Here is a 23,322-nt window from a genome sequence, read left to right on the forward strand (position 1 = left end):
AAGGGCTGTCAGTGCCTCTTGTCCTCTGGGAGAGAAGGTCTTGCCTGTTCATCTCTTTAGAGGTGGAGGACTGCTTTAGGATAGCGAGAGTCCCTTCCACCCCTTGCCCCTACGAGCATGGTGTTTTGTTGAACTCATGGTCCTTTTCACTTTTCTTCTGGTTTACAGAGATGCACAAGTGCACAGGCACAACCTACTGTAAGGAGCACCCTTTTCATCTCCCTCAAATTCCTCCTTTTTGACCAGTGGGAGATGGTGCTGCTAGTTCGATGTGCCTGCCTGGAGCATTAGGGCAGGACCAGGGGAACCTTGGGAAAAAAGGGGGAAGAAAAAGTGGGAAACAGGGCTTCCCAGAGGCATCAAGAGCACAGGCTGGCACCCAGGCCATACAGGAAGATGGGTGTTCCAGCTCACTCACTTCCAGCTGAGCAGAGTGTTGGTTTGCCCAGTGGCTGCTTGAATGGAGCTATTTTTTGCTCTTGCTGCAGTGGGTTAAGGTCAGCAGTTCCTTTGCTTTCCGGGAGAGGCTAGAGGCATATGTGCACATCTGCACTCACACCCACCAGCTCACCTCATGAAATGGTAAAATACGCATTTTTCTCTCCTTTCTTTCCCCCCAACAATTATCCTGGCTCTCACTCCTTCCTGTCTCTTTCCCACTTCACTCTGCACACCTCCTTCAAAACACCTCTGTCTTGAATTGTCTCTAATTATTGGAAAAGATCCATGTGATTTATTGGATTGCCATCTCCCCAAGGCTTCATCAGGTCCTTGACACAGGATGGGGTGGCTGTGGTGTCTGTCATCTTTGGCCACAGATATGTGCCAGTCTGATTTTTTCTTTTGCCAAGAAAGGCAGGATATGGTGTAGATACAGGATGATGGACTTTTATTTTTCCATTGCATGAGTGATGTTATACATGGCAGAGAGCAGGCTGTTTAAAAGGATATTAATTTATGTCTGTCTTCAAACTCCATAGCATTAGAAAAAAACATCTTAAAAAAGAAAAGAGAAATTATTTACTGTGGGACACAGCAGGAATGAGTGGCCTCTTTCTGGTGTTGAAAAATACACAGACAAAAGATTCCCAGATGGGATGGTTTGGTGATTTAAGGACTTACCACACCCCAGAGCCCATCATGACACACTCTTTGAATAAAAGAAATTTTCATGCATTCTGAAAGCCAGGCCTTTTAAGAGGCTTCACATTTGGACATGAAAGATGAGTCACTCAGAAACAGTATTTGCCACAAACTGTGTTAGCTTCCTTCCTTCTGCTTTCCTTCCTTCCATGGCATGTCTTGGTGTCTTAAGTATACCTCAACCTGTGCTGCAGTGCATTGGGCTTAGCACTGTAATGTTGTCTTTGTTCATTGTATCTTCTTTCCTATAACAGTTTTTTTTCTTCATTTCCCCCCCATATTTTATTTTATTAATTGACACAAGATGAAGCAGAGGAAGAGGAGCCACCCTGGTGAAAACATGGATGAACTGAGTACAGACCTGGTAACACTGCCCTCTCATTGTGGCACTGTGTGACGTGTCACCTGGTATTGACACTTAGCATTGTGCCACCAGTGAGTTAATCAACCTGGATCAACTGGTGCTCTCACTTGCAAACCTGAACACAGGTATTAGGGTGAACAAATTATGGGAGTGTATGCTTTCAAGAACAAAATGATCTCCTGTGTCTCTGAACCAAAAAGTGAATGGCAGATGCAGCAGTGCATCTACTGTCTTGCTTAATAGAGCAGGTGCACATCTGCTTCTTGCTCTGTTTGTCCGGGTCAAAAATCTCCTTGACAGCAGTTTTTGACCTGCAGTATCTCTTCATTCAAAAATGAGATTTCATTTTACTTTCATAAGTTTAAATTCTTTTTAAGTTTTCAATCTCCTGCAGGAGTTCAGATTCTTTTGTTTGTTTTGTTAACCTGTTATAACTGCTGCTAAAGGTCACGCATGGGCATTTCTCATGTACCTAAGTACACCTGGCTGTATGTGAAGAGTCCAGTCACTCTGGAGGGGGCTTGGTGGGGCATTGTCTCTTCTATTGTCGTTTCCTGTAATGCACTATGATAATGTGCAGATTGTGTGTGGATGTAAGGTAAGTTCTGGGTGGTGTGGAACAATAAACACGATTTTTTGATCAGTCACTGCAGAGCAGAGCAACAGGGAGATGTGGCCAGACACCCACTGGACAGACAGCAATGAATGACTTTACTTTTTTTTGGTGTAATGAGCCTGTTCATTACATTTAACAAAAATATAGAGTGACAAGAGACAAAATAGGAACCTTGTGTCACTTTCTTTGTGATAGCTTGATGTGTCCAGGTGCTGGGCTGGAAGCACTGGAAAATCCAGGGCTAAGCTCTTTTGGTCAGGAGATCGTTGAGCTTTTCAATTTTCTCTGCCAAAGTTTGTTAAACTATTTTGCTTATTAACTCTTTTGCAATCCCTTCCTTAACTGCGCCTGAAATGTTAATGTTAAACCACTAAATCCATTTTACAACCAGAGATTAGAATGTCAAAGAGGACGGATTTGTGAGTTTAAGCACTGACCCTTGAAAGATGAGACATGGAACATACTTGTTTCCTTTGAGACTCTACCCTCTTCCTACAAGAGTCAGTGGGGGCAGGACTGAGCCTGTGCTGGGAAGTCTCTGTGAGCAGTGGCACCACAGACAAACTGGCTGTGGGCACTGTCTGTGCTTGGCCTGAAAGCCCATGTTCTGGTGGTGCCTCTGCAGCAGTGGCTGGGAGCATTACATCACCCTGTTCCTAAACTTACACCTTTGGGAGTGAAGAAAGGGTTCTTATGAAGGACTGAATGCAGGTGAAATGTTAAGGCACTGCCTGTGATTTCCATGTATTTAAGGTGGTTGTGTAAGGGACTGCAGTGAGAGTGGGAGCATAACATGAAAGAAAACTGATGTGCTTGTTAGCACAATTTCAAGCTGCAAGAGCGGGTTATTAAGTCATATTCAGAGAAGACAGCTTCTTGGGAAAAAATACCAAGCAGTGGATGCAGATAGAGAATGAAGAAGTTAGATCAAGCATGGACTAACAGAGGAAGTTTCAGCAATCACCATTAGTCATTTTAGGGGTATAGTAGAGAAGTGGAGGCATCTTGTGGGAAACAGGCTACAGTTGCTACATAGGTGGTTTAATTAATTTAAAATCTACTAAAAATTAACAATTACTGCTAAAAATGAGTAATTCCAATAATTGACAAGCATTATGACATGTCATCTTCCTGGGTATTGAATAACAATCAAGATAATTTTAATCTTTACTTCTACTTCACGCATTACTAAATGTAGCAGCCTCTGGCACCACCTCTTCCTCTCTCCTTTAGAAGAGGGAAAGTGAGAAATGGAGGAAGATTTAAGGGTTGCAAGCAATGATTCATTCTCAGGCTGCACAACCCACCAAATGATCTCCAGAGTGGCACTGCTGCTTGGCCTGGGTACAGTTTTCCTCCCTCCTTGCCCTCTTAACTAGAAGGAAGGAAACTGATACTCATGGCAGACAACCAGGATGGCTAGAACAAATATTGGAGAAGTTCAGGAAACTAAATATGGGATCCAGGGTCTGGAATACATACCAGAAGGATAAAAAAAAAAAAAAAAAGGAAAAAAAAAAGAAAAAAAAGAAAGAATAAAAAGGATAAAAATACAGAAATAACAATGGAAAGGAAATAAAAAATAACCAAAAGATATTCCATTACCAAAAACCAATCCCTGGGACAAGGGACTCATTAAAGACCTAATCTTTCCTTCCCTATGCAGGGCCTGGTTCTGTAATGGACTGCTATAGGCTGAACAGATATTTTTGCTGAAAGAAAGCAAAAGAAGTGTCTTGAAATGTTTTTCTGCATAGATTTTCAGGTCTCAGGGAAGTGTAGGAAATTATTAAATCCTTGGTTAAGGACAATCTGGCCAGGGGAAAAAAAGGTTAAATTTTCTCCTTGTTTCCAGAAGTCAGGGAAACATGTCATCCTAACCCCAATTCAGACTCAGCAAGAACTAATTTCAGACTGTTCTTGGATCATATTTGCAATTACACCCTGCTAATTTATGCGGTTTTTAAAAGTCCCAGGGCTAAATGGTGCAGCTGAGAGTTCTCAGCGGGATGTCAAGTACTGGCTGTTTCACCAAGGTGCTGCTGTAACACCCTTTGGATGTTCTCCTTGATGTATGAATAGATACCAGCAGTATCATTTTTAGTGTCTTCCTAAATTCCAAGATGAAACCCTGCTTTGACTATAATATTGAAATTGTGCTGGGGAAGCCTGGGGAATTGTACTTTTGTGTTATTTTGATTTTATTGGTCAATTAGATCACTAGAAAAATGTAAACTTTGCATCTTCTTTTTCTTCTGTTGTGACCTTCTTTGATGTTTTTCAGTGATAATGTTGCTTTCAGAGACCCAGTGCACACAGACTAGGGAGCTGCAGCTTTTTGAGTGTTTAAATTTTATTTTTCATATTTATTTTTAAAATCTGAGCTTTTGCACTGCTTCCTGCTTCTGGTTATGGCAGAAAAGTTTTGGCATTGTTATTGCATGCCCAAGTAAATGAGACTTGCCTCAGCCTGTCATGGAGATGTTTGGTTTTAATCCATTGGTGGCTTTGTTGATTAAGATAAACGACTTGATCAGGCACTGGCAAAGATCTGAGAGCTGTGGAGGCCCTGGAGGTTCAGTGTAAACCACTCTCAAAGCCTGAATCCCTCGGGAATTTGACTACTTTTTTCCATTCTACATAAGCTATTACAGCTGGGAGACAACTGCTGCCATATTGAATAAATGCTGGGCCTTCATGAATAGTGGTCCCTCCTACATCAGTACAATTTGAGTTCCACTTCTTGGCTCTGAGCTGATTCTCCTATGGCTTGATCTTTGGTAAGGATATTTTCAGTCTAAAAAAGATAATATTTGCAAGGATCATATAGAAGGCTGAATTTTCCATACATAGCAAAGTACAAATTCTCCATCTGTCACCTTTTGCAGTCTCTCTGGCAGTCTTTGTGCTCAGGAGAGAGAAATACTCAGGTGATGGACTCAAATGCACTGAGGCCGCGGTGTATTAAAAGCAGATTAAAAGGTCTTTGCTGCTCTTGCAAAATCAATTACTGCCTCTAATGTTGGTCACTGGTGGTGATGCCCCTTGGATCAGGTGACGACTCTTTCCTTTGGCTGCCTTCCTCAGAAGAAAAAACTGCTTTTGTGTGAGCTGTTTCACCCCCACTAGTCGAGATGTGACTCCATGTCTTCTGCAATGTGTTCTCCAGCCTATCTTTGCTGTGGCCAGCATGACATAGTACAGCTTTATCCAGGCATCTTTCCACTGGCTTCATTTGCATTTGTGAGTGCTTAACGTTTTGGACTTCTGATTACCAAACTATACGTGCAGGAAAAAAAGTGCAAGTCATTAGTGAACTTGAGTGACAGGTTTGATCTCATTAATTTGACATTGCACAGAAAACCTGCATTTAGCAGCAGGGTATAGATTTTTAAAGTTGAGTTCAACAGCCTGAGCTGTGAGACTATCCTTTTCTCTCTTGCCTCAGAAGCTGCAAAGGGTTTAACCTGAATTCCATCAGATGACTAGCCGTCAAAGTTGTGTTTCTCATTTTGTTGGCCACAGCACAACATTATTAATAAAATACAGAAATAGGTGTAGAAAGACAGAGCTACATCTTCAGGTGCTTGCTGGCAGCCTGCCCCTGCAGAGGTGGGATATGCAGCTGTGTGTGCGGTGTGCACAGCTGACATAAGAACTCTGTTCTTGTGCAAACAGAATTTGCTCCAGAAAGAACTCAGCAAAAATTAGGCAAATACTCAGAGATTCAGACAGAGTCTGAAATATTCCATACCCTTAGCAGTCTAAATGCAAAAGATTGACTGATGTGATTTTTGCATTTTACTTTGATTGTTGGGTGCTTTTATAAAGCCTCTAATGCCAGAAGTGTTCATGTTGCTCCAGAAAAATTGCTGGTCATGCTGAGCAAATTTATTCAGGCTAACTCCTGTCTTGCAAGCCCATTCTGGAATAGGACGTGCTAAAGAAATTCCTTTTTGCTTATCAAAACAAGTTGTTCTCAATCAAAACCTCCACACCATGATTAAAGTCCACACTGATTTTCCTTTTTTTTTCACTTTACAGCATTATAATACATAAAGCCCAACTTTTACTTCTCATCTGAGCAGTTTAGCTCCAGAATCAGTCTAAGAGCAAAGGTGGAATCATATAATGGTTTAGGTTGGAAGGGACCTTAAAGATTACCTAGTTTCAATGCCCCTGCCATGAGCAGAGACAACTTCCACTAGCCCAGGTTGCTCAAACTCCCATCTAACCTGGCCTTGAACACTGCCAGGGAAGGGGCATCCACAGCTTCTCTGAACAAACTCTTCCAGTACCTCACCACCCGTACAGTAAACAATTTCTTCCTAATATCTAATCTAAACTTGCTGTCTTTCAGTTTGAAGCCATCTCCCCTTGTTCTATCATCTCCTGCAAGAGATACCCACACAGCTGCACATCACAGTGGTAGTCCACCTCAATCATTGTATTTGAATACAGCAAGCAGGATGCACACAAATGTGTCTCCATTGTATCTTTTATATATATGAGGTCTATACTAGATGCAAAGAGAACACATAATCAAATGTTGATTTAATTATTTCCAGTGAGAATCAAAGTGTGTCAATGAACAGAGATATAAACAAAAATAGTTGTAAGAAAAGACAGGATTCACTACAGCAGAAGTTCCCAGGGAAGATATTTTATTTTACAAAGAGGATGCAGAAATGAGGGAAACAGAATCATTACTTACGTGACTTCAGGAGATAAATCATCAGTAAATATTTTTTTAAGCAGCACCATTAACACAGAACAATTTCACATTTGTAGGTAATTTACAGCTGAGAAACATTCTGTCAACATTTCCTCATATGTTTGATTTGATTAAACTTAGTGAAAGACACCTCCCATCAGACCTGAAATATCTCTGAGGTTTTAATGATTTTCCACATAGAAAGGGCACACTCAGTAGCAGAAGTGTTAATTTTTTTTTCCCAGTGTGCCCAAATGAAGCAACTCATGAATATGGGTCAATGAATACAATTGCTTTAAGGCAAGAATGCAGGTCTGGAAGGAAAACAAAGTCCAGTGGTGCTTTTCTTCTTCAAAAGATGGATTTTTAGTCTCCCTTAAAGCACACAGCCTATATGAGAACAAAATGTTAGAATCTTGTTTTTGTTGGCTGTGAATAAATTCATCATGGGATACATGGTTTAAATATGACCTGATGTAATTCCCATTCTCCTACTACTAGCTGCTATCTGCTGAGCCAATTTCAACTTCAGCTCTGTTTCTTTTGAGTAAAGATTGCAGACAGACTCTCGTCTTCATTTGTTCTGTCCAATTCAGGATGTGAAGCACTCCTGGACACAAAATATAGGGTGTTTTTCATTTTTGTAGTGTGTGACTCAGTTTTAGCATATGAAACTAATCTTTGCTAATGCATTGTGTTAGAACTGACTCATCCATATTGAAGGTGCAAAGTCCTTGAGTGTTTAACCAATTGCTTTATATTTTAGAGAAACTATATTATAAATTCTTGGGTTTCACTTAAATTTTTTTTTGTCTCATTAATAAATCATATGCAGATAACTGAAATCTTGCAAGTTAGATGTAAATAAGTAATTAGAAAAAAATGTAGCAGCCTTCAAAGTTCAGTGGCCAAGGAAATCCTTAGGATTTTTTCATTAGTCACAATTTAAAATATAATTAAAATAATTATAAAACAGTCAACAATTACACAGTGTTAAGGGACAGGTTTTCCTAAAGGACTCAAGAGTACACAACTGTTTGCATGTATTCGGAATTTCCCAGCTCCTAGCAAAACATCATAGTGAGTAAGCAAATCTACATACTGATTTATGAAGTCCTCTTAGCACTTGGACACTTCTTTTCTTTACCCCTGCCTAGTCTCTAAGCCCTTGAAAGCTTGCCCATCCTCTAGGTAGGAGAGAACAAAATGAAGACCAAAACAGAGGATAACATTAGTGACTTATCTGTACATGATCCCCCAAAGGAGCTCCCATTTTCAAGTCCGAGAGATATCCAAGCGGAGATACAAATCCCTGAGATTTCCAATAGGCTTTCTGCTTTTGACATGATAACTTATGTGAAATGGTTCACGTAAGTCAACATTTTTCCCTCTGAAGGGAACGTGAGACTGGACTTTGGCCCCTTCACTAGCTGCTTTGTATTCTGGAGACCAGCTCTCCTCTCCCCTCGGCACCTGCAAAAGTGGCACCTCAGTTGTTCCAGCTCTCTTGAAGATTTATAGTGAATTTGTGTTTCAGAAACAAGCTGATAACCTTTGCACTGCCTTGGAAGGCAGAACTTTTATTACAGGATTGTTAAGATAACAACAGCTTTGAATGTGTACTGCTGCTTTACTAAGAACTAAATGGTAACAAAGCTCTGCTTATCTGCTCAGCTACCTGGATTTTAGCAGTGGCCAAGGGTAGGAAGCTCTTACACAGCCAGTTGGTTGTTTCCTGGCATTCTTGTTTTGAGACAGTCGAAGTTCACTCAGCTTTGCTGCTGCTTTTTTATCTAAGGAATTCATATACTACTTAATCTCCATAAAAACCCAAACCATGACTGTACTGTGTGAGCTCTGCAGGGAGCATCAGCATTCCAGATCTGGTGCCATAAGGCCTGTGAGCAGATTCCGGGATGCACAGAAAACTGTATTTTTTGGCAATCAGTATCATAATTGAAGGGAAAGACTGCCTGAAATAATTTGAAATTTTTCTTCAGTAGTTTGGACTTTCTAGGCTTAAGATATTAGGTGAGAGACCTTTATTTTGTGCAATGACAACCCTAAAGGAAGAATAATAGATGTGGCTTCCATCTGCCTTGCCATGTATGCTTACTAATAAGTCTTTTGCATGAGTCTCAAGGAGCAGTTGTATTCTTGGGATCTAAAGTTGTTTTTAGATAAAAAGCTGAGTAGAAGAGTGAACAGAAAAAAAATAACTTCTTCTTTTGTATGTGAGCCAGATTCTTTACAAATACCCCTTGAAACTGATATTCAGAAGCCTTTATTTATTTATTTTTCCTAAATTATGAGAGCACGACAAAATATGATAACAATACACACTGGAATGTTTATTTTAAAATAGATAACAGCTCTGAAAACCCCTTGCCTAGTTCAGTATACTGGAACATCCCTGCAGCTTAACCTCCTGTCAGTGTGAGCCAGAGCAGGGTGAGGAATGCTTTTTGCTTTTCCCAGGCGAACCCCTCTGAGGAAATTCAGAGCACACAGTGTGTTCAAACTCCTTTTTTCCTCTTTAGACTTATTATTTATTTCAGGTTGATGTGCAAGCCCAAGGCTGGGCTGGATTCTTTCCTGGACATCTGCCTTAAATGAGTGCTGTGCATCTGACAGATCCCAACAGGTCATGTATCACAGGACGTTCCCCTCATGTCCTGTATACCCGCAAATCACTTCCAACAACTGGTATTTCCACTCTATGGGAAATACAGAGATTTGGAATGGTGGGTCCCAAAGCTAAGCAGGACTGAGCAGGGAAAGGCTGAAGCACAAACTCTGCGCTTTGCCCTGCCTCCCTTACTTGGGTTTTAATCAGCCAAAATCCCTACCGAGTCAGCAAGATTTTTCACTTCCAAAAGAGCTGTGTGAAAACTGAGGGAGGGCTTCAGGCAGATCCAGTACAATAGCTAAAAAATAACACGACAAAGTGAAAAGAAGGAAGATAAGAAGAGCACACAGCTTAAGAAAAGCATTTTTTCTAGACAGGGCATCCAATATCCAGCTGCTCCTCTGGAGGAGGTTATGGCTATGTGGTCAGTATGATGGGATATGAGGCATTTAACAAAACTATCCTAGTGTTTACTTTTTATGTTTTGAGGGTGAAGGAGAGTTTGAATTAAAGATAAGAGATGGCAGGTGTTAATTCCAGTCTCCCAATTCTTACTTCTGGGTTTAAAGTCCAGGCTATTTGCTTTCTTTTCTCTCCATGACAGTAGTTACCTTTTTTTAACAAAGCCCTTTTGTTAGTTTCCCATGTTTTGTTTGTGCACAATACTGTCAACAATATCAGGGTATGTTTAGATAAAAGATCAACTAAATAGACTGGCTTGGGAGTTTGGGTAGTTAATCTCTGCGGATAACACTCTAGTAGATTTTTGTAGTGGCTCTCATTAGTTGACTCTGTCTTATCTAATCAGCCTCTGAAGCCAATCAATACAGAAACTTGCCAATCAGTGCTGAAGCATTTCATGTGATTATATTCCTGAGGCTCCCAGAAAAAAAAGGGAAAAGAGTATAGAAGTACTTTTTGTTTTGCTCTGCTTAAAAGCTGTTCTGAACAAATGGTTACTGGATGAGATGCTGGGAGCTGATCCTTGCTAGGTTTCCTGGCATCGCTTGATGCATTAGGCTGTAAAAGTCTTTATTTCTCCTGAGGTGGGTTTTGTTTCTATTTTTCAGATGAACCTTCAGTAATTTGTGGCAATGTATTAACTCAGCCTACACATTTCTTGGTGCTCAGGCTCCTGAACTGGTAGTGTTCATGGAGAGTTAACATCAGCCATGAAAGGCGGCTTTAAGAGAATTTGACTGATATAGGCTTTGGTGAATCCCCTGGAGGGTGTGGTTAAGCATGGAAGAAGTTTCCTGAGTACAATATTTGTCTTATATTTTTCCAGCCCATCATAAATGAGATTGGGTCTTCCAAGGATGGCCTCCCATGACTGATCCTGCATGGTGCCAAATTTGGTCATCTGACCAAACCAGTCCTCATGTCATCATCCTCAATGGGATGTGAGTCCATGGAGACGCTGGTGTGAAGTGTTGGGATGGGCCCTGAAGTCCCTTGTTGTAGCTCAATGTTGTGTATTTATCTTCACTCTTAGTTTGGCATGCTTTTAGAGGTTGGAAATGACAGCATCCTGAACTGAGAAAAACAGATGAAACCCATAGTTCCCACTTCATGAAGCACACCTGTGTATTTATAAAGGCAAGCAAAGGCCATCTGTATCTTCTAATGCTGCAGGTGTCCATAGCCATGTTACAGTTTTGATCTGACTTTTTTTTCTGTGAAAGCTAAATGAGGAATGGAAAATATTCCTGATTTAGGTTCTGTGATCAAACCCAGGAGATATTTCAAGCATTTTCAAGCACGATGAATGAGGAAAAAAGCTAAAAGTGGGGTATGTGAGATTGCTCAACTGTTTCAGTCCCTCAGTCTAAAGGGTGGGAGTCTGGCAGCAGGCTGTTAAGGGAAGGTGCAAATTGACACCAAGATGATGTACATCTGGTCCTGGTTGAGGAGCATAACTGAGGCATACAACAAACCCCACATCATTTCCACAAAAGTAGGAGTTGTTGTTGGTATGATTGACCATACCACTGAATTCATGCATGTATACAGGGAAAATGTACAAGGATTGGACATCTCTAAAGCCAATTTGTCCTACCCCTGGCTGAAGTACCCAAATGTACGCTGGTGTTCTTTGGTGAGGGAGTGGCTGGAGCACAACCCAGCCATACATCTGTGTCAGGTTATGGGGACATCTGGGGGACAGGGGTTTGAGCATGACACTGGTGGTGTGGCAGCAACCTGCACATATCCACGGAACAGTGCTCAGGGAAGAAGGCCCCAAGGGAGAAAACTTCTGCAGAAAGAGTAGCTGCATAATGTGCTACGGCGAGAAAATTCACATAAGAGGTGCAGCCAGGGGACACTTTCAGGCCTCCAAGGCTCCCTCCAAAAGAAAGAAGTAAAAATGCTAAAAAAATTACAGAGGAGTCCCTGGCAAACAATTGAGATCAGCAATATACAATGTCAATATATTGCCTCTGTTTCTCTTTGCTCTTTTTCTTACACAAATATCAATGCTTGCCATTGAGACCAATTCTGGATTAAAATCTGTGCATCCAGGTTGAGGATCTACCCTGTTTTCTGTCTAAACTTTCAAGTCAGTTTTGCTGGATGTGTATTAGGACTAAAGTCCTAAATATAAATAATTACTGTATTTTCTTTCCTGTTTTATTGCAGCTGCAAAAGTGAGCCATAATGAATTTTATAGTACATGATAGAATTTGTCAGCTTTGGGACAGAATGAACTCACACGATAGCGACTGGCTCAGCCTCAGAGTGATAAACATGTCAAGATAACAGCAATCATTTTTTCCCTGAACACGAGAATACAATGCAATTTAAAGCAGCTTTTATTTTCTTTTTCTGCATTTTAATATTCCTATAATCAATCACCAACCATAACGGTTTTATTATGACTATGGACACAATAGATCAAATTTTTATGGCCTGGTCTTAGTTTTCCATATGTAATCTGCCAGCACCAGTAATTGCACAGTTTAGGTCATTTGAGTACCCGATTACCCCCACAAATCAGGTAACTAGACATCTATGCTGCATGCTGACATAACTGGGAGAATAAACTTGTTCACAAAACTTGGCACATGTAAAGTTGAGAGTCATTCTTCAGGCCAAAGAGAAAATTTTGCTTTTCTTGTTTATTGTTATGTTTCCCCCAGGGACCATATGAAGACAGAAAATTTAAAAACATTTGCTTTAAATGTGCAGTTTCTTTCAAGACTCTGGCTAGAGCCAAACCTAAAATTTAGGGTCTCTTGCCCACAGGCAGGCAGCAGGTAAATCCCGTATGGTTAAAATAGTGGATTGAATTTTTCAAAAACCTTAATTCTTGACTCTCAAAGCTGTAATGGAATCAAGTGCAGACCCAGATTGAAGTTTGATTAAAAGTTGAGAAAGATGACAATGAGAAAATTATTTATTTACACAATGGAGAAAGACTATCTGAAGGTATCCATAGACACTTGTGTAGATCATCATCTTCATAAATGACTTAATAAAAGGTATAGTACAGGGTATCAACATTTATGAGTGATTAAAGATTATATAGGATAGTAAAACTAAAGGTAACTGAGAAGACTTGCTTCAAGATTTTAAAATGTGGGTGACTGAGTCATGAAAAAGGCAATGCTTGCAGAAGAGCAGACACACAAGGACCAGGAATTCACTGCAAGGTGAGGCACAAGAGGAAAAATGAGCTATGTACACGTGTACAACAAAATGTCTGTACCTAACTTCTGCCTCTCAAGAGAGAGTCAGCATTAGCTCCCTGCTTATTAGTGGTCAGGAAGACAAAGGGTGCATTAAGTGTTATTACAAAAGGAGCACATAATAAAGGTTAATCTGCCATCATCCACCTGTATAAATCCTCAGGGCTTCCACATCTTGAAGTGTCCATGCAGACCAAGTCCCCTGGGTGACCGAGATGGGATAGGAAAAGCTGCAGACTCAGATGTCCCATGGTGAAAGAAGTTTCACCCTGTCCCTGCAGGAGTCACTGCTCTGGTTGGCCTGAGTCCTTGAAGGTCTTATTACAACTATTATTACAACTACGATGCCTTTTGATTAGTCTGGCAGCATCCCACCCAGCTGAGTCAGGGTCTTTTTGGATGGGACCCACTGTGGGGACAGGATCCTGGGAACTTCAGCATCCTAACAGGTGTTCTTGGCCCCTCATTCCCCATGCCTCACTGACAGGAGCCCTCAACATTTTGAGCTGGAGCTGGTTTCTCTCCCTGCTGCTGCAGCCCCATCCTCTCACCGAGGCATTGGAGGGGAGGCAGGCACTGCCCCCACACTGAGGACGTTCACCCTTTTCTGGGAGGATGACACCTGGCAAGAGGAGGAAGACAGTGGAAGGAATGGAGATTCCTGTCCTTGTTCTGGGTGCAGGTATGGCTCTTGGCACCCCATGCTGTTGTGCTTTGTCTGTCTCTCTGTGCTGGTGATGTGTGCAATGGCACTGCTGCCTCTCGTGCAGGGGAAACGCACATATGAGGCAGAGAAGGGCTCAGACATGCTGGCAGACAGCACTGCAGGCACATACTTGAGTAAAAATTGGGAGAGCTAGTAAATTACTTGTTTTCTGTTTGATATGTTATCCTAAAGCATTTCTGCAAAATTATCATGGTCATAAGCCAGCCAAGGTACAGAACTCATTGCCTTTCCTTTGCTATGATAATGAAAACACTGCTGATATTTTCAATTAAAAAAAATACCCCAGGGAGGTAAGATTTTGTGAGGCTGTTCTAAAACTTTCCTTCATGTCCAACAATATGTACGTGACTCAGCTACTAAATAGGCATCTAAATAAAGAGGCTTCTCTTGTGCTTTATGTTCACAAAACTCTCATTCTAGTGTGCAGAGAAACACTCTCCAGCTTTTCTCCATGTTCTTTCTTTGATCTGCACTGCTAACGATAAAACATGTTAGAGTGAATCATAAATGGTGAATTATTTCTGAGTCCGATTTTTTTAGAAATCCTGCTCATAGTTTAATGTACCACAACTACATAATTAAATTATAAGAGTATGTAGTTTATGACATAATTTTATTTCATTTAGGTTTTAAAATATGCTTAGCAGAAGTACAACAGTCCCAAGACATTTTCATTTTAACAGGACTCAAAGGGCCTAATACTATTGTGTAATATGGGAGAGAGCTTTAAATTTACTGTGTCTAACACGAATGCATGTTGTCATGCAGAGACTCCCCAAAGGTATTTCAGTGCATTATCCAAGTGGTAGATGCTTGGAAAAAATGCTTACAAAGTAATCTTCAAATACAGCATACTCAGACAAAGTGCAACTTGCGGATTACTTTTAACACTGCTGTGCATGTTCCTCTGTGCCTGTATAATCCTCACATAATGGGGTCCTAGACCATTCCTGGAGCTTTTTGAAATCATCAAAACACGAATCATTCATAATAATAATAATACAAAAAAAAGCATATAAGGAGGTGCAAACTCACTGTATAAAGTTGTTACAGCAGACAAGGCCCTCTCAGCAGCCTCAAAGTTATATGAAAGTTATTTCAAAATTCAGAAGTCTTCTGCAGTATTCACTGCAATTCACCCCTAGCAAAACAGCTAAATGAGTTTCCATCAGTAAATTACATTTACATACACCCTCTGTCTGCTTGAAAATATATTGGAAATGCACAGTAATTTTCAGTAGAGCAAGCATCCTCCAAGTGTTTTGGGTATTGCTTTTGAGGCATGCACAGTTCATTTTATTCTATGTGGCATTTTGATCTTCTTTATTTGTACAGTGCAGATGACCAGCAGTTATTATTTCAGTCCTTTGACTTGGCAAATCAAAATTTTAAGCAGATTTTGCTGGTCTGAACAAAGGAAGGTTACTGGCCAGGGGCTTGTAGGAGCACTGGCATAAATTATGATACCGAAGTGAAGAATCAATTTGTGTGAACGGTGCTGATGGGGAACTATGCATGTTAATGTGTGCAATGAGGACATCTGCTCTAGAAATGAATGCACTGGACTTTCTATGTCATCTTCCACCAGTTCCAGGGACGAGTTTAGGAAAGTGTTCAAGCACATCATCAACATATGAGCTTACACATTAACAGCTGGATTTTTCAAGGGGAATTTGTTCTTAGATCAAAGCCTTAGTTGCTTGGAATAGAAGACGTGGTGGCAGTAATACAGGGAATGATTTTGAAAAGGTATTGGATTGATGGATTTGAACAGAGGGAGTTGCCAGTTCCCAATGGTGTCATATCATGTAAAATATTTTCCTGAAAATGGAGATGGAGGTGTTTCTTTAATTTTCTTTGTAACTTTCATTCTAAAACAGAAATGGGATGAAGCACATTATGTTTCAAAGAGATCAGTGTTATCCTTCAGTAAAACTGTTTACCCACTGGCCTCATGCCTTTTGAAATATCTGTACACCTAAGAAGCCAGACCTAACACTTGCAAGTAGCTGAATTATAGTAGGCTAGCATAACATCTGCATAAAACCAGTGAAAAGGTAAGCAGACCCAACCCAAAATGTTGTACATGACAACATGTTTCTTGTGTCTTACAAGTGAATATTTCATTACATGCTAATATTGCAGAATTATCACACTTACTGGTTTCCCCAAAGGCAAAGGGGGAATTTTCTCCATGCTGGGTTTTCTACTAGCTCTTAGGAGAGTAACATTTACACCTAAAATTTTAGCATACAGATCACCTGTTCTGTAATTGCTGTAGTTTTAGGAAGGGTCACAGATTTGTCTCTCCTCAAGTGAGGAGCATCTTTCTGATGTTCTGCCCAGCCTTGATCTCTGGCTTCAGTTTTGCAGTGGTCTCATGCCAGTCCTTAGACTGTGGATGAAGGACTGAATCTCACTCACTCTGAAAACAGTTTAGACTTAAAAGTTTACCATAAGAACTGTGCCAGTTGTGATCTGGCCTGTTTTACTAAAATATTTATACTAGTAAAAGACCAAATGTAAACTCAGGTTACACCAGAAATAAGCTGTGCTTCTGGGAACGCTTGTATTGCAGGTTAACTGTATTCTCACAAAGATAAGATGTTTATATATCAACAGCCAGATGTCTTTTCTATTGCTTTAAGAAAGTTTTTTTACACCCATTTAAAAGATTTTAGGCTCAGAATTTAGCCTAGACTTCCTATAGCATTTGCTGACGCTATCTGTATTAGTAGGCAGTGCAGATCGACAGGAGGTTTGTAAAGCAAAAGAGTTGTGGCTGAGGTCCTGACATCCACACCAGGCATGCTCCAGGGAAGTTTACCCCACGCTAGCTCTAGTCTGGGCCATTCACAGCACACCCACTGGCTGATGGAGCAGGTTGACTCCACAGGCACAATTTCTGCAAGCTTTGTTGGGAAGGAATCCAGTTCATGTGCTCTGAGCCCATTCTGTGATGTGAACCAAAGCACATTATGTGGGGACAGCCTGGAGATTCACTTCAAAGCATGCTCCCAACCCAAACTGAAACCCAAAAGTAGATTCAGCCATTCAGTCAGAAGAATTAAAAACTCCTTGGACCCATGGATGTAGAAGGATTACCCTTGGGACCCACTGATGCATGGGGAGGAAATATTGAAATGGAATGAATTCTGGGCAGCAGCCACTGAAAAAGGACTGCAAATGCAGTTTTCCATGGGGAGGTGAAGTGCTGAAAGACATGTCAGAGGATGACACAGGAGTCTAGAATGCAGCATGGAATAGGAAAAAAGATCAGCATTGTTTGGCCCATAGAAAAGCATTGTGCCATGCACAGCCACTCTCTAAACTGCTGAAAGTGCACCTGCACACTGGGTTTTATTCCTGGGCATTAATACTTCCTCCCCAGACAAGCCCCAGAGATGCAAAGCAATTCAAGCAGTTCAAACTTAAAACACATCCAGGAAAGGGCTGTTTTGCACAGAACAACTTCATCTTGATTTACATGATTGGTGTCTTTAAAAATTTTGGGAAAGTTAGGCAGATAAATTGGTGCTTATGAAGCCATATACAACTTCTTGTGCCATCTGCTAGTTCTTAATTTCCTCTTTAAGTTATTTAGCAGTCACATGGATGGTTTTCTTTATTGGATGTGTGTTGATTTTTCTGATTTGAAACCAAATCATTCTCAGACTGAAATGGCTGGAGCAGCCAGAGCACTTTGTTAGTTTTGCTACCTTAAACTGGCTGTGCAGTGTGACAGGGAACTGAAAATCCACAGAGCTCTCCAAAATTACATGAGCAGATTTAGGGATGGGGAAATAACTAAAAACCCCTGAACAGAAAAGCTGTGCTTGCTATCACATTTCAGATAATCATGGTGCCTTCCCCTGTTAATGTACACTTCTTGGATAAGCTGCAATAATAACAGTTGTATGAAGAGGATGGACTTATTTGGTATTATCAGCACTTGTGTATCATACATATTAATCATATATGTGCTCATATGCAAATATGTGCTCAGCTGGCACGAGAGCACATTAGGCAGCTAGAAAGCTGGTAGTTCTTCCTGCAAGGTCTCATATTTTTAGGAGTAAAATCTCTTGAGTAGTTCCTCTCAAGAGGCATATTGCTCTCCATCCTTGTAGTCACCTAGCTCAAAAAGAAGGAAAGAAAGGCAGTCTCATTCTCTGCAGCTCTCACATGGTGGTTCCAGAAAATGGCTTTTTGGCTTAATAGTAACTTTTTTTTCATGTGATGAGCACACTGTAAAAATAGAATATGAAAATAGGATAGAGTCAAGCATGGCTATGCTTACAGAAATGCAGAGACGCAATGACTTGAAAAGGTGATCTGGATCAGAGGATGAAGCGGTATAAAGTAGCAAAAGTACTGCTACATTTTCTAGCTACTGAATCTAGTCATACAATGAGACTCAGTGCTAGAAGTCACTAGTCCTTTGCTCTCCTGCTTTTTTCTCCTTGTTTCCCTGGCTTCCAGCCTGCCTCTCCTGATGTGCTTCATCCTCCCAGCTGGATAGCAGAAAACCTGCCTCAGCTGCAAGCTCTTGGCTGGCAGCCACATGGTAATTTATGATGGTCCTCATGCCTCTGGAAGTAGTCCAAGTGGCATCATCTTCACAGTTGTGAATTCATTTTATGTCTCTACAGGTTGAGGGTTTGCTCATGCCTAGAGGCTCATTCCTCTACGGCTTCTGAGGGCACCTCGTTTAGGCTTCCTAGTGTCACTGTGACATAGTTCTCTCCACTGTAAATTTAAAACAAAATATTTTTGAAGATCCTTTGTGTGAAGATGGTTAGAAATGCACATACATACATACATACACACACATATATATATGTATTACTAGTGCTGGCACAATGGCTGAGCTGATTCTGTCTACATTTAGGCAACAGGTCTTAGACAGCTGGCAGGGGTTTTCAAGAGCCTGCAGAGAAAGAGGTGCTTTCGGATGTGGTCTGCTTTAAATTTAGGCCCTAAAGCAAAGCATTGCTCCCAGGGGGAGCCTGTCTCAACCCAGTGACTTTAAGGGGCCCATAAGTAAAATTCAGTGGGACGAACTAACCTTATGATGTGCCTGTGCAAACACATAAGCAGGGAGTCTGAGTTTGTTCTTGAGTTCCAACCCACCTGCCAACCCTGCTGTTAGTGCTGACTCCCGAGCACAGTCCTCAGATGTGGCTTTTGCCTTGGGAACTACACGGAAGGGAAGAAGACAGGCTGGCTTGGTGTCTTGGGTCAGGCACATGCAGCCATCCACCCCTTCCACAGTGCATGCAAATACCAGGATCCCACTAGCAGGTGATGTGGCCATGGCCCGTTCCTACATAATTAGGGTGTCTCAAATAAAGACCGCATCGGGTTATCCAGCCACCCAGCCTAAACCCAGGTGATCTGGCTTCCTATGCCTTTACATATCTCTTAAAATATATACTGACCTGTTGGCAATGTGATCTGAACCTAAAACTTTGGGTTTGAGTGTCCTACCAACGATTTCTACATGAGTCACACTGCCCATGTAATATTTGCTGGAAAGAGGGATTTGGTTTTTATTTCTTCCCCTCTCCTAAAGTGGAAGCAGTTAAAGAAAGTGGACTGAGTGAGCAGGAGCCCAGGGCTTGGTGTAAGGTGCTGTCTGAAAGGAAGCAGATGTCTTTCCATCCGTTCTCAGGTGGTGAGATGTCTGGCACAATTACTGGTGCAACATATGGGAACAGACAGGAGTGTTTCAGTTCTGGCTTTGAGTGTTTGGACTAGTTCTCATCTGGGAGGTGCCTGTTGCAAACTAACTTTTCTACTTTTCTTTAACAGAAGCTGTGCATTGGATTCCACCATAAATGTGAAAATCAGAGCAAAATCATTCTTCTCTATCTTTTTATGAGGTATTGGGAAGTCACACATCGTCATGGAGTACTCTTATTTTTAAAAATTAGGCCAGATTTTCTTGTTTAAATAAATCTTTTGAGGATGGTGGTGTCAGGAAACAACAAATTTCATTTTGCTCTACTACTTGTGTCAAAACATCTGCATCAAACATTCGGTGCATAGTGACATAGCAAAACAAATGTAGAGCAGACATTACAGATGAATGGCTTGTTGACAGATTAGCAGATGAGTTTCCCTTATGTTTTTGAAAAACATAGCTCCCTAGACAAAATGTACATAGGGGAAAGCTGGGATTAAAGATCAGATAACAAATAGCAAGCTTTTCTTTTCAGTGTTTACTATTCAAATTCCCTAATATCATGAAAGCTATAAAGAACAAGTAAAGAAAAATATGCCACATCCAACACAGGGAGGTGAAAAATGGGCATCTTTTAGGACTAAACCTGCATCCAGGGCTGAGGGAAATGTTTTGGTCTTTCAATATATATGAAAAAAATTTTAAAATGCAGATTTGGATTATTGAAGCTACTGGCAAAATTTTGTTGATCTCATCAAATTATTTTGGCTGAAAAACAGCTGATTCCTTTAAAATTTTTTAAAGGTTGTTTTCTAAATAAAGTGATATTTTTGTTTCCAAAATGGTATTTTATTTATAAAAGTACCTAACTTTAAGTACACGAATTAAATTGCACTTTAATAATTTTTGAGTCAAAATGGTTTTGTTCCTGTTCATTGTTATTTGTTTGGCAAGGGACTGAAGAACAGATTATTTGTACAGATCAAGATACAGTATGAGCTGTGAGTAATTTTTGAGTAGCTCTGTTAATTCAGGCATGTTCTAATAATATTGAAAATCTTCTCCTGAGTCAGAGAGTAGCTACATCTGGCTGGGCTAATTCTTCTACCCTTTCCAGTTCTCTAAAATCTTACCAGCAAAGTAGCTCTATGGACTTGCTTAACTGTTTTGGTGCTGCCTTCCCAAGCAGATATGTTATCTGCTTTACTGGTTGTGTGAAAGCTGTTTCCTGTATGATGTGGGGACTGGGAACAAGATGATTGCAGTAGTCAAAAAAGATGTTCCTTGTGCTGCATGATGTGCAGTGCTGTGCACTGCATCCTGTTGGATCTGTCAGAGACCAGAACAGCTGAAATTGCCTGTGGGGGTTTTGTTTGGCGAAGATTGGGTAGTGTCACCCATTGGTGGGTTAAATAGCCTGATGTGGTGGGTAGCAAGCTCTGAGAAGGATGCTGCTAAGGCATATAGGACAGACATTGATGGCTCTGCCCTACTACATGAAGCTTGAGGTAGTGGGGAAAGAGAAAGAGGAAGGGGAAGACATCCCTACAGTAATTTCCTGGTGTTTCTCTGGCTAATCTCATCCAGTCAACATGGGGAAAGCCTTCTGATGAATGCACTGGGAGAAAGCGCAGTGAAAGTTTCTCCTGCCAGTTACCCTAGCTCTGTGTATTTAAGGTGGCCAAAATCTAGAGCCAATCCTTTACAGTGTGTGAGCACCGCTGGTAGCAGGAAATCCCCAGTTCTCCCTGGTAGCATAAAAATGAAATTAATGGCCAGCCCTTGCATAGCTCTGCGAGCGGTTGAAGACCTCATGCTTTTCATTCAGTTATCCATACATGGGCAGCCCAAAACTAGCTGGTGGGTTTTAAAATACCTAATATGAATGGAATTATCTTCATGTATTGCTTTAACTATTTTTTTTAAAACTTCCTTTTTATTACATGCTGACAGAAAAATCCAATATATAATCCACTGACAGCCAGCAAGCGCCAGAGTCCGAGAAGTCATCTTGCAAAGAGGGATATGCAATTTTGTATTTCCATCAAGCGTGCTAGAATAATAAGTCAGCTGCCACAAGCTTTGGAAAACTGGCTGGAATTGGACCTCTACAGCAAATTGTAATTAAGATTGTAGAAATTTCCCTTTCTGGGACTTGGTTTACAGAATATAAGGTCTTGATATTTTTTATAAGCTTTCAGTATGGGTCCCTACATAAGGCACAGCAGGGTAATGAGTGAGGTAGAATTACCTCCTCTCTTCCCTTCACCCCAGAAGCCAGATGGCTCCAACAGAGTTCTCTATTAGAAGGAAAAGCTCAGAGTGTCTCCTGAGGAACTGGCAACCACAACCCCTTGTCCCAGTCTGTGACAGCAAAATGTGTGCTGGCTGCTTTCCCAGGGCAGGAAGTGCTGGTCACCCCCCATCAAACTCCAGGTGCTTACCTGTGCCACCTCCATCAGGAGCTCAGTCCCTAACAGGCCCCTCTGCAATTGCTGGAAAGAAATAGGCACCTTCAGAGGCTGAGGAAGCCTTCTGATGCACTGAGCTGTGGAGGAGTTCCCTCACCTTTGCTTGCTGTTAAGGGAGTTCAGGGCACGGCACTTCTGTGTCACTCATTGCAGAATTCAGAGGTTCTTATTTCATTTAACTGTATAGCACTTGACTAGAACACTAAGCAAGTGGGGTCCTAAGTAGAGATTTGTAGATGAAGCATTCAACTGTGCTAGTTCAGTAAGCCCTACAGGAGCACTCTTCTCTGGAGAGGGAGTCAGGATGGGTTTGGGATGAAGGCATAGTAGTTCCTACTCCTTTGAAACATTAGCAGTACTCTTAGCTCTGCCCTGATCTGTTGTTTTATTGTTTATTGTTTATGCTATGCAGCTCAAAATTTGCCTCTCGGACACGGAGTAATTTGTCTTCCCTTCAGTGCCATTAGGAAAATAGATTCTTTGCCCAGGTAAGAAGCAAATGTAAGCAATGTAAGGCCAAAATAGAAAGTGCAAAAACTGAGTCACATCCCAATCCATGGATTCTTAATTTCTTCAAAACAGGCATGAGTTTCCTGTGTGGAAGTTGTCTTCTACTACTGCACAAATGACTATGTTCGTACTCAGTTCATACTTAGTCAACCCATTTTCAGGGTGGACAGATTGCTTTGAAACTGATCTGCCAGGGTGAAAAGTGAAGGGGAAAAGGAAAAGAAGAAGGATATTGTATTTTTCTGCAGTACACTGCTGAACCACCCAATATTTCTCTGTCTGGTATAGTGTGGGTCCTGTGAAACAAGGACAACCTGAGCCTAAATTCTTGTAGAGTCCTTTCGTCTGCAGCTGTAGATTTTTTCCTCAAACAAATACTTCCTGCTTGGGAAAACATGCTGTTAAACATGAGGCCATTTGAAGCTAGCACATAGATCTTTTAAGTGCAGACAACTTCATTTTGATGTCCAAAAGGGCTGCAAATTTTTTCTGGGATCTCCTTCTCCTTGCAAGCTGAAAGCCACCTGGCCAGAGGGACTGGCAGCCCTGGCTTCTCTGCTTGTCTTTCAGGAGCAGGCTGGAGTCCCACATATCTGTGGTGGTGGCATATCTGAGAGCTGGGCAGGTACAGGGGACATTTGCCTCTGCCTGTTGCCCAAATAAAAATACGAAGTCACCTTTAACTCCTTTGTGGAAAAAAATGATGTGTTAACCTACTTAGCAACATCTGGCCTACAGGCTACCAGCTGAGCCATTCTGGAAAGATCACAGCT

The 23,322-nt window shown here is 41.2% G+C and overlaps 1 protein-coding gene across 1 annotated transcript in view; it reads right to left on the bottom strand.

Moving 5' to 3' along the window:
- The window catches only part of LOC131577135 (uncharacterized), a 47,664-nt gene extending 28,465 nt beyond the window's left edge, over window positions 1-19,199 (bottom strand). Inside the window, exon 1 of the mRNA XM_058834614.1 lies at window positions 18,951-19,199. Coding sequence (XP_058690597.1) covers window positions 18,951-19,199 — 249 coding nt within the window. The remainder of the gene's footprint in view (window positions 1-18,950) is intronic.
- Window positions 19,200-23,322: the final 4,123 nt, after the last annotated feature.

Source organism: Poecile atricapillus, chromosome 1 (genome assembly GCF_030490865.1).
Source record: "Poecile atricapillus isolate bPoeAtr1 chromosome 1, bPoeAtr1.hap1, whole genome shotgun sequence".
Lineage (NCBI taxonomy): Eukaryota > Metazoa > Chordata > Aves > Passeriformes > Paridae > Poecile > Poecile atricapillus.